Source organism: Alexandromys fortis, unplaced genomic scaffold, assembly GCF_014885135.2.
Source record: "Alexandromys fortis isolate MF-2015 unplaced genomic scaffold, M_Fortis_MF-2015_v1.1 scaffold_0, whole genome shotgun sequence".
Taxonomy (NCBI): domain Eukaryota; kingdom Metazoa; phylum Chordata; class Mammalia; order Rodentia; family Cricetidae; genus Alexandromys; species Alexandromys fortis.
Window position 1 is genome coordinate 22,076,457 of NW_026067949.1, and position 12,734 is coordinate 22,089,190.

Genomic DNA, 12,734 nt, shown 5'->3' on the forward strand with positions numbered 1-12,734 from the left:
AAAAAAAAAAAAAAAAATCCAGCAGTTTTTCAGTCCACAAGCTGAATGTCTCAGATACTCTTCAGTATATGGCAGAATCCCAGAAAAGTAGGCTCTAACGCCAGTGAAGGAATATACTTGTCAGTAAAAGTAGGAGCAACAGGCAAAGAGAGCAAGCTTCCCTCTTTCATGTCCTTTATATTGGCTACCACCAAAGGGTATGTCCGGATTTAAGATGAATCTTCCCACCCCAAAAGGTCCAGATTTAGGATGGTTTTTCCCTTAATTTTTTTCAATCAGGAAAAAATCCCTCATAGGTATACCCAGTGGCTTAAGTTTTTGGTTCATTTCAGACGTAGTCAACTTGACAACTAAGAATAGCCATCACAGCCTCTTTCTTATCTGGACATTTGTGATTAAATATCATGCCCATGTGCGTGATTCAAGATATCTCATATTAAAGTTGCTAATCACATTTGTAAGCACCCTGTATCCTTATAAGGTAGCATTTGCAGAATCTAACGATTAGCATTTGTAGTCTATTATGTATCCTACTGGAAAGTCTTTAGAACAGCCGGTTCTCAACCTTCCTAATGCTGTGACCCTTTTATAGATTTCCTCACGTTGTAGTAACCCCGGCCATAAAATTATTTTCATTGCCACTTCATAACAGTACTTTTGCTACTGTAAATGAATCATAATGCAAACATCTATGTTTTCTGATGGTCTTAGGTGACCCTTGTGAAAGGGTCATTGGACCCACAAAAGGGTCGAGACCCACAGATTGAGAACTGTTGTTTAGAATGTTTTATTCCCAGCCATGGGTGAGCAGTTTGTCTCTGCCACGTACTTTGACACACTTTCTCACCAGTGAACTGTTTAAATGGCAGGTCTTTGGGGCTTGAGGGGTGGCTCAGCTGTTAAGAGCTCAATGAAAGAGCTAACTCAACTGGCTGCTCTTCCAGAAAACCTGGATTCAGTTCTTGGCACCCACATCTGGAACACCTGGCCTAGGGCACCTGACACCATCTTGTGGCCTTGCTGGGTGCCAGGCAAGCCCTTGGTACACATACATCCATGAAGGCAAAACAGCCATATACATAAAATAAAGTAAAAATTTCAAAATTTTTAATCCAACCCTGTGTTCCAGATTCAAAACTTTGAAATGTGGAGGGCCAAGCTAATCAGCACCCTCATGGGAGCTCCCCGCTGTCTACAGTTCCAGTTCCAGGGGATCCAACATCCTGACATGGACACACGTGCAGGCAAAGCAATCAGTGGACACAAAATAAATAAATAAAGAAGCTTCAATGCACCCTTTGCCTAGGGTTGGGCTTATCTGTGATTTAACCAATGTAAGCAAATCCTAGTTCAAGGCGTAACTGAGAATTATCATTTGACAGTGATGATCAGTTAAGGAACAGGTAGCCCAGCTTCCAGTGGTTCACACACCACCAGCTGATTTCAGAGGTGAAGTAACTGACACGGCCAACCCCACCTTCCTGTGGCGGCTTCACCTTCTCTCTGAAATGTAGGTTAGGATTTCTAGGTGACACAGAGCACCAGGAGACAACTGCTGCCCTTTCTAAAGTGATTTCTTTCAGTTCAGCACCTTAGCTAGACTAACAAGGACGCCACATTAGTGACTGATATTAAAGACATTTTTAATTAATGAATTAAGGAATTAAGTAATTCCTTAAGCATTTGATTGCTAGTGATTTGTAACATGATTTAATAAATTAAATGCTCACGTTCTAGCCCTCTACCGCTAAAACTATTTCTCTAAAAATTTACATCTTATGTACAACTGTGAAGAAATTTCAAAACAGAGTTGTTAATAACCTTTTACTTGGAGGAACTAAATTGTATTTGAATAAATTTTATTGTGTGTAATACACTTATAATAAAAATTACAACGAGTTTGTAACTATAGTATAATATTGCCTTCAACAGCAATGTCAGCAGAGGAAGGCGGAAGTGCACCCCCTGATGGAACGCTCGCATTTACAGCTTTCTCAATATCACTAAAACACACAGAAACCATATTTCCTGCCACCTTTCCATCTTGCTCCCTGGCACTTTGATCTTGTAAAATTTTCAGCTTCTTGAATTTATATTGCTATGACACGACCTGGAAAGGAGAGAGAGAAATCTTTCGCTGTCAATATTGCCGTCTTCTGATTCAATAAGCAACCAGCCAGGCTTTCTAGAATCGAAGATTTAGATAGCAGGGTTTTTTTTTTTTTTATGAGGTTTTTAAACTTCAATTTTAAATACTTCTATTGAAAAAGGAATAGAGGACATGGCCTTTTTTGGTATAATTTTAAAAAATAAATGTTTCTCCCTAACCACTATGTCATCTTGCGGGCTATATCCTCATCTCCATAAACAAGGGTTTGTGAACTTAACTATAATATTAATATTCCATTAATATTCCTGGAGTCAGATGTCTGCCTGCCCACTCTGAGAGATGCCAGTGCATCCCAGAATTACTTCAGTACCAAGTCGGCACCTTCTCTGAGGACGTATGCAGAACACTAAACTGAGTTAGGAAAACACATGACATAAGAGCGTAAATCCACGCCAATTATTTTCTCCTTTTCAAAGACAAGCGAACCGGAACACTAAAGGATTGCATTTTCCTCCCTTAACTTTTGCTGTAAGAACAAACCACACATATTTGTATAAGATCCTTCACAAAAGATGCTCTCAATAAAGAAAGAAAATAACACCAAGCGGTGGTGGTACAATCAGTGGTGACACATTCCTTAAATCCCAGCACTAAGGAGGCAGAGGCAGACAGAGCTCTCTGAGTTCAAGGCCAGCCTGGTTTACAGAGAGAGTTCCAGGACAGTCAGCAATACACAGAGAAACCTTGTTCAAACAATGAAAGAAAATAAGTAAATATTAGTATCTCTGTCCCCCAATCAAGAAACAGGCTACTACCAAGGCCTCCAGAACATTCTCCCTACCCCTGTACCGTAGCTTATTTTGGAAGCATACAAATGTATAGCATTACACTATGCACTCTTCCGTGACTTGATTCTTTCCTTATTATGTTTTAGCCATGTTAGTTTTACACAACTGTAGCTAATTTGTTGGTCTTATGAATGAATATATTACATAATTCATCCATCTTTTTGACAGGGAGCATTTGGGTTGTTTCCATTTGCGGCTGTTCAAAATAATGCTGCCATGAAGTATGACTTTCACACGTTACGGTACCGATAGGAACGCTAAACAGCACAGCTACACTGGGGAACTGACTTCCATTTTCTCCTAAGTTAAATATATACTTACCATATGGACCCCAAATCCCGCTCCTAGGAAGCTACACACACAAATAAAAACATATCCACACGGTCGGATGCCTCCATTTCACCTGCACGTGAGTTTTATGGTAGCCTTTAAATGTTCTAAGAGCCAAGAACCGAAAACAATCCACTTTCCAGCCAATGGGGAATCTAAAACCAACTCCTGACATAAGATGGAGTGTCACTCAGTGGCAAAGAGAAGAAACCATAAGTAACGACATGGGCGAATCACAATCGTCTCTCGCCAAATCAAATGAGACACACAAGTGCCTGTGCACCACGTGATTCTGTTCCTCTGAGATTTAGAAAGATGCACCATACTGGTTGTTGGTGGAGGGGCTCTTATGGAATAGAGCAACACGGGGCTCTTTGGAGAGATGCGAAGTTATGTCTTAATTGTGGTTACAATGTGATAGTTATATTGGTGAATACAACTGCCACTGTATCTAATCTAATGTGTTCTCTTGTCCCCCCCCCCACCAGCTGTGTTGATTAACTGGTTAGATTTTTTTTTTTTTACTTTGATGCAACTCCACTTGCCTATCTTAAAATCTTTGTTCTCTGTGCTTTTGAGGACATTCTAAAAGTCATAACAGGGACGGAACAAATCAGGAATCATTTCTTCTAAAAGTTTGACAGTCTTGGATCTTAAATGTTTTGTTGTTGTTGTTGTTTTTACAATGTTTTTAATCTGGTTTTGAGTTGGTTACTATGTGGTGTGATGATGTGGGATTCCCCTCTGTATGTTGTGAACCATTGGTTAATGCATAAAGCTGCTTTGGCCTAACAACAAGGCAGAATAGAGTAAGGTGGGAATTCCAAGAAGATAGAGGAAAGAAGGCGAAGTCAACGAGATGCCATATAGCTGCTGAAGCAGACAGACACTGGAACTTTACCAGCATGCCACTACCTTGTGGCAATACACAGAATAATAAAGATAGGTTAATTTAAGATGTAAGAGCTAGCTAGAAATATGCATAAGCTAATAGGCCAAGCAATGTTTTAATTAATACAGTTTCTGTGTGAATTTTTTTCAGGTCTGGGTGACCAGGAAACAAAAGAGCAGCCTCTGCCTACAGTGTGGGATAAGGGTCCAAATGTATTCTTCTTCTTCTTCCTCTTCTTCTTTTTTAAGATTTTTTTTTTGTTTATTATGTATGCAGTGTTCTCCCTGCATATACGCCTGCATGCCAGGAGAGGGTACCAGATCTCATTATAAATGGTTGTGAGCCTTCCCTGCCTGTCCACTAATGCCTAGGGTAGATGGGAGAGCTGGCCCTGTGGTAATAAGAGTGTGAGAGCTAGGGGCTAGAGAGATGGCTCAGAGGTTCAGAGCACTGACTGCTCTTCCTGAGGTTCTGAGTTCAATTCCCAGCAACCACATGGTGGCTCATAACCATCTGTAATGAGATCTGGTGCCCTCTTCTGGCCTGCAGGCATACATGGAGGCTGAACACTGTGTACATAATAAAAAAAAAAAAAGAGTGTGAGAGCTAGCCCTGATTGCCACTTGCAATACTTGGAAGAGCAGACCCTGCATCCCGCCAGGGCAACACAACAGATCCAATCCTGTTAGTGGAGGTGTGGGTGAGCCACTCCAGAAATGGTGAGCATGGGACAGCTCCCATTTTCCACCTGATGGGCCATCTCTGTAGCCACCCAGGCCCAGACCCAGAGTTGAGACTTGGCCTAACCCAACATCCATCCCATCTACGATCTGCTGGACCATGAGAAGGAACCTGACCCACAGACCCAAAGCTGCTGGATGTCCACAACACAGGGACGAGCAGGACGTCCAGGAAGAGTCCTGGGGGTGGCCAGCATTGAACATGTAGTGGAATCCAGGGGCCTCGGACCAGACCAATGGCTCTTTGCAATGAACACTTGGAAGGACAGTTGTGTGTACCAAGGAGTATATGGGATGATTTCTTTTTTTTTTTTTTTCTTTTTTTTTTTTTTTGGTTTTTCGAGACAGGGTTTCTCTATGGAGCCTGTCCTGGAACTAGCTCTTGTAGACCAGGCTGGTCTCGAACTCACAGAGATCCGCCTGCCCCTGCCTCCCGAGTGCTGGGATTAAAGGCGTGCGCCACCATCGCCCGGCTACGGGATGATTTCTTGGAGTCTCACTACAGCTTCCACTGAACTACATTCCCAGTCATTGAGTTGAAATATTGAATCAGTTAGAAATGAATTACATGTAAAAATATTTAGCCCAGTACCTGATGTATGTAAATGCACACATCTGTTAAAATGTTTACAAATTTTGAGCCCAAAGGTCTAGGGAGATGACTTGGTCATCAAAGTGCTTTCCACATAAGCATGAGGACCTGACCTTGGGTACCCAGCACACTCATAAAAACCAGGCATGGTGGTACCCATCTGCAACCCTAGGGTTGGAGGCTGGAAACAGTATCCCTGGAGGTTACTAGAAAATCAGCCAAGTCAATTCATAAGCTCAGGTTCAGTGACAAACCCTGGCTGAAATAGTTACAGTGGAGAGCAGAAGAGGAGATGTCTGGCACACACACGCACGCGCACACACACACACGCATGCACACACGCTTTAAATTGTGAGCCAGATGCAATAGTGAACACCTGTCGTCTCAACACTTGGGAGGCAAAAGTGGGAGAATTAATTGCGCCTAAGCATTTGAGAGTATCCTGGACAACGCAGTGAGACCTCTGCCAGCTCAAAATTTAAATAGGCGTAGATCCTGCACCTTGCGGGGGATAACTGATTCCATTTTTATGAAGAAGTCAATAAGAAGAAAAGAAAGTTCCCAGTTTGAGAGCAAGGGTGACATTTCATTCATTGCAGTTCCCTCCACACACTGCCTCTAATAATAGAGACATAAATATAGTGAAGACATGCTATGGATGGAGGGTTTGTCCTATAGTTCACAAGTAAAGATCCGGGCGATGGTGGCTCACGCCTTTAATCCCAGCACTCGGGAGGCAGAGGCAGGCGGATCTCTGTGTGTTCGAGACCAGCCTGGTCTACAAGAGCTAGTTCCAGGACAGGCTCCAAAACTACAGAGAAACCCTGTCTCGAAAAAACCAAAAAAAAAAAAAATTCACAAGTTAAAGGTCCTTTATCCTCAGTTTTGCTGTTCGCTATCTTATCATTTCCACCAGAAAGTGTAACATGGAAGAGAAAATGAAGGCAGGTGAGCTTTTTATGCAGGTTTGACTCGTCAAAGTAAGCGACATCCAAACACCTGGATGAAGTTAGGCTGGCAGAGTCTTCATCTGCACTGCTCTTGTCCTGTTTTCTGCAAATCTCTGCTAGGCCCCGCTGCATCAGCTCTTATAAAGCTTTGAGATGCTGATATGAGAGCATTTTATTTGAAAATCAATAAGAATCATGACTTCTCTTTGAAAGCGCTTCTGCAGGCACGAAGAATAGTGGGGGATTATTTGAACTCTACCAAGTTATTATTTTTCTTAGCAACTGGAAACAGAAGAAACCTCTTCTCAGCGCAGGCCTGGAAACAATGTAAAAGTTCCCATAACACCCTTTTACAGCCCATTTTACTCTTTATGGGGTTGTACTTAATTGCTTGACAACTGATTCTCTTCATGAATGAAGACTCTTTAGGAGTCAGCCTTTTCTGTAGGTAACCTCACCTTCCCAGCATAGGAGACACTGTGGCTAAGTGCAAGAATCAATTAAAGATCGTTGGGGTCAACTTAAGGCTTAATCAAATGTCCCTTTCAAATTTTATACGTATATGTGTTTGTGTACCATGTGTATGCCTGGTGGTTATGGAATCCAGAAGAAGATGGTGTTGGATCCGCTGGGACTGGAGTTACAGATGGTTGTGAGCTGCTGTGTGGGTGCTGAGAATTGAACCCAGGTCCTCTGGAGGACTTACGCTTTTAAGCATTGCGCCATCTCTCCAGTCCTCTCTCCCAAGGCTCTTAAATGTCACATCCAACCAAAGCAGATCGGTGATGATGTTGTTGGGAACAAACTTGTGTCCTCAGTTGTAAGAAACAGAATCAAAATGTTCTGTTCCCAAACTGCATTTCCATTCTCTACACATGGTTTAAGAGGGTCAAGCTGGTCATCAACTGCTGTGTGCTAGCTGCCTTTCAAACTAACTGGGGGTTTCAGACATTGCTGGAAAACAGGTTATCCTGCCAAGGCAACCTGTTAAGTGGCAAGCAATATTTAAGAAGCTCTCATTCTTAAAATTAAGCCAAATAACCAACACTACGTAATTGTAATAACTGAAGATTCCTACTAACAATTATTCCAATACTTAGATGTATTTTTGACAACATATGATCAGATACGGTGCTGTATTTTTCTTGAAGCATTAGACAATTATTGTTTTGAAATCAAATACATTAAACCTCATATGCACTGCTCCACACTGAGATTCCTTTTGAGTTCATGGTAAAGACAGGGTACCAGTGAGCAATTCATAAGTTACATCCTTTTGTTATATTTATTCTAGAAATTAAAGTGAATAGAGTAATACAATATGAAGAAAGTACACAAGTACCTAACAGGCCAAGATTAGCCTTGAGAACCCCAACATTTATTTTTCTTCTTTAAGAATAATCTCACTTCATCATCTAAATAATTGTACCAAATTCTTTATGATATGCACTGATTGACCATTCAATTCATTTCATAAGATAACTCACATTGGCATTAAAAACTAATATCAATGGTCAGGAGTAGTGGTGTACACCTTTAATCCCAGCACTTGGGAGTCAGACACAGCCACATCTCTGTGAATTTGAGGACAGTCTCATCTACATAGCAAGTTCCAGGACAGCCAAGACTATATAGAAAGACCCTGTCCCAAACAAAACAACACAAAACAAAATTAAGGAACAAAATAACTACATTCATATCTCCTCAATATAAGGATACATCTGTTGCGGTTATAGCAATAATCCTGATGACCCACAGTCCAGTAGAAAGCACGGTTATTACAGTTTCGCGCATGTGAAACAGCTTCCCGAATAACCAGCATTTTGTTTGTGGTGGGTTTAAGCAAGACTCCTTCCCTGCACTGAAGGACATCAGAAGACAATGGTTTGCAAACATTTCCGCAATAAGGATACAAATAAGGAAACAAACTATCTAAACAATTTCGTCATCCTAAGACCAGGAAACAGAAATAGCTCTTTCCAGTTTGGGCAGGCAGCAACAGCAACAGGGGCAGTGAGAAAACAGACATCTAAGTGACACAGGTCAACACGGAGAAAGAACACTGTCAGGCCCGGGACGTTCAGCTGACTTGGATTCTGCAAAAACTCTTCCTTCTGTTTACAAATTCAAAGGCACCCTAGTGCTCCACTCCAAGGCTCCCTTTGCCCCCCCCCCCCCCCCCCACATGTTGCTCTCTGACTTTCTGCTCTGTGCTGGATTTTGCTGCCACACTCTAACACAAACTGAAAGTCAAAAGCACACCTCCTCTGTCCTCCGCACAGCCGGTGGTAAGCTCCTAGAGATACCGCCTCTCACAGAACACTCCAACAGAGCAGACAGTGTGTGCCAGTTTCCTGATTTTCACAAGATGCAAACTCATTTTTTCAAAGCAAAAGGTATATAAACACAGAGAAGGCCTGGCTTAGATAACTACTAAACGTGATTTTACTCTCCGCCCAAAATATCTTAAAAGCAGGTTTTCTTTATTGTGCTTTCTTTAGGATACATTTTCAGCCAACAAAAATAAGCATCAAAAATATACACTATGCTTGCTTAATCTGGGCACTATAAAAAAGTCAAACCAAAAGAAAAAATTCTAAATTCAATCATTCTTAAAATTGCAGTCACAGTGTTTATTTGGCAAAAATATTTTTATCTGGCTACTTAGCATCATTTAATATGCAACATTAAATAATCATTGCAGTATGTCATCAAATATAATTAGCAAAGGTATTTTTATCTGAATACTTAGCTTTGCATATATGCAATAATAAATATTCATTGCAGCAAGCTATCAAATATAAGTGTTTCTCTAGTTTTAATAAAGTTATAGATTTTTATTTAGTCATAGAACATTTTCTTTTTTCTTTTTCTTTTTATTAAACGCTAAAGAGCACAATTATCACTTGAGCATCCACAATAGCATGCTTTCCAATCTTTTAATGACACAGAAATAGTTTAAATCCCCTTGTCTTTGCTTCTGTATCCTGAAATTTCAGCAGTCATGCAAGAGTTCTTTAAAGGGCTCTCAGAGTTGCCCCGTTCCCACTACTCACAAACACACATGAAACCGCTTGTATTTGTACCGATCTACTTTTAATTGTATATTAAAAATAGTAAAATTACCACCATTTTTTCAAAATTACCAGTAAATTAATTGCATCAACTTGTGATAAAATGAATTCGATCCTCTTAAAATGAATAAGTGTTATTTTCCTTAGTATATACTTCCAAAATGTAAAAAAAGACATACAACTATTCCAAAGAAGGAAACAGTTTCAAAGAATAAACTCCTGTAACGAACGGTATTATCTTAAATCCTATATCTGGAATCTAAATGCAGATTTTACATTTCTCTTTTCATTTCCTATTGTAACCATAACTAAGTCCTAAGGTCACTGTGCTAGACAACGGGCAACTAAAACTGGATCTAACTTAACTTAAAGGTATTTCAGACATTGAACTTTAGCTCACGCAGCGTACACCCAAAAAGATCTTGTCTGTCACCATTGCTCTAACGTAGAAAAGGGGAGCTCCATTGTGACGATTTACTTACCTTTCGGTGTCTTGAAAAATTCTGGCAAGACTAAAATGAATGTGACCACGATTGCCACAAATAATTTAAGAAAAGCTGTTTCTGTCATGTCCTCTCACATGACACAAGCGTGTCTCCATCCAATAGCTTGATACTATTTCGCTTCCTGCTTAGAGTTTCATCTCTGTTCTACTTCAAGTTCCCGAGATTGAGATTCACCTCACACTCACTTCCGTTTGGGTCAGACTTAAAAAAGAAAAAAAAAAAAAAGGTACCCGGAACTGAGTGAGAGACTTCTTCATTTTGAGTCACTTTGCCTAATAAAGCCACCCTCTCTCTAACAAGCACTTTTGAACTGTTTCTGCTAAACAAGGAAAACAAGTAAACTATCTTAAGAAGCGAAGGGGGGTCTGGCTTCATCCAAATGTGAAGCTGTTTTCAATGTTTACCAGTGGGTAAGGATAAATGGAAGCCCGCAACATAATAACCAAAAATAAAAGGACGAAGGTCAGTGGCGTCCAGGTTTCTGAACCCCATTCACTGGCTGACTTATTCAATGGTAGCTGTTCTCTCAGAGATGCCGGGTGCCGTGCTGGAGGCTGGTGTTTGGAAGACAGTAAACAGCACAAGATACGAGCGTAAACCAAAGGCTTATGAAAATGTGGAGTTCGGCTTTACTGTGGTCTCTGCAAGGGGTTAGAATGTAACTTGTTATGTCTATAAACACTGTGTTTACTACCACACAGTCAACATTTCTATTCTCTTCGCTGAATAAACTCTTTCATTGGGATAATCCCGGAGAAAGAAAATAGTTTGTTTTAGCATGCAAATGCAGGATAGGGAAAATCGTGATAAATAAATACGTGCAAGAGAATGATTTTACTTAGACAATGCTTATAGCTAGCATTCCCATTGTTATTCGTCCGGCTCATTAAAATAAAAATGTATCAAATATTTCCAGTCATTTTCTTCCTGCTAATCATGTAGCCATGACTGGCCTGTTCGTGGGAATCCTTGCTTAGGGGATTTTAAGACCTAAGCAGTAGAAATAGGAGCAGACTTCTCAAGTGCAAACTTTAAGAACAGCATCAAGGGTTGATAAGTGAGCACTAGCTGGTAGGACTGGAGTTTCCAGTTAAATACCAGCTCAGTTCCTCGGTACTCTGTAAGTATGTGTCTTCTTCAGCAATAGGGTCTTACTGTCCAGTTGTGGAGGATAACCAATAGCATTAATAATAGCTTTGTGGGGTCTATGGGATCCCTTTGGCCACTAATTTGAAAAGATGTAACTCGTTCCTGGTGCTAGGGGTTTTATGAAGTAGCAAATGATGCCCAGTTGAGGTATGGGTCCTCCTGCGGTGATATGCTAACTCCACTTAGACTCCTTGTATATGCATATATATCTTAGGACGTTTCTACAGCACTAGGTTTACATGTGACTTTTTCAAAGGTCTTTACAGTTAGCTGTCCTTGTCCTAACCCTCCTTCCCCTGCACGCCCAGCCCTGCCCCTTTATCCCTCCTATTCTAGTTTCCGCTTCATCCCATTAGAGCACTGTATTCTATTTCCCCCTCCTTGAATATCTTAATGTCTGTCTTTTCCCTTATAAATTTTGTAGTGATACCTTGGTTCACTCAGTAATTCTTATATCCATATAAAATTATTGATTTAATAATTTGCTTTGTTGTAATATTTTTGCCGGGTCTGTATTAGTCATTTTCTGTCACTGTGTCAAAATATCTGAGTAAAATGCCTTAAGGAAAGAAAGCTTATTTGGGCTTATGTATTGGGATGTTTTAGTGTGTGGTCCTGTGACTCATTGCTGTTGGGCCAATGCATGGTGAGGCAAAATGTGGGAAACGTGGTAGAACAGACTGGCTTCCCTCACAACAGACAGAATGCACAGGAACAAGGGACAGGACAAAAATACATCCATTAAGAGCATTCCGCTGGCAATCTATTTCCTACGAGAGCCCACTTAATAATCCATTCAGTAAGAATTCCATGGATTAACCTATTGATTAAATCAGAGCTCGTATGGTTCATTGATTTGTCAAAAAACCAAGCCTTAAACATATGAACCGTCATGAAGCATTTTTAGAATCAGAATCAAACCATTCTGACACAATGCATAATGACATTCCCATGCATGGGAGTAGACATGTGCAGGCATACACACACACACACACACACACATACAGATGGGGGGCGGGGAGACAGAACACCACCACCACCCTGCTCCCTACCACTCAATCTGGTCATCATAGGTTTAGACACTTTAAAGTCAATTTTCTTGAAAGGCCCTTTGTCCTGGTTGCGATCATGTGCTCTGCACCTGGCTTCTCTGGTGGTGTCCAGATGGTGGATATCAGGAAAGCAACAGAAGGACCATAAACCCCAGACCACAGGCTGGCTGCTCCGAGTGGATCAGGGGATCAGAATCTTTCAGCCAGACTCTAAGACAGTTGTGCTATCTCTGACTTAGCAAATCTTAAGAAAACACAATGCTGTTGTCTATGGTCAGTCTCTTAGATTGCTAATCCAATTGTAACTTTTTTTTTTACATTTACTGATGTGTGTGTGTGTGCGTGTGTGTGTGTGTGTGTGTGTGTGTGTGTGTGTGTGTGTGTGTGTGTGTATAAGAGAGAGAATGAGCTGAGCATGTATGCCATTACCTTGGCATGCCTATGGAGATAGACAGGACAACTTTTGGGAGTCCGTTCTCTCCTTACAGATT

General features: G+C 40.9%; 1 protein-coding gene across 3 annotated transcripts in view; it reads right to left on the reverse strand.

Annotated features, from left to right (window-relative positions):
- Tmem156 (transmembrane protein 156) overlaps positions 1-10,185 on the reverse strand; it is a 34,174-nt gene extending 23,989 nt beyond the window's left edge. For all 3 annotated transcript variants that reach the window (XR_007593262.1, XR_007593263.1, XM_050150275.1), the window contains exon 1: positions 10,019-10,185. Coding sequence is in view for 1 of the 3 variants with exons in the window: in XM_050150275.1 (XP_050006232.1) it covers positions 10,019-10,106 (88 nt within the window). In the remaining 2 variants the exon portion in view is untranslated. The remainder of the gene's footprint in view (positions 1-10,018) is intronic.
- Between the last annotated feature and the right edge of the window lie 2,549 nt (positions 10,186-12,734).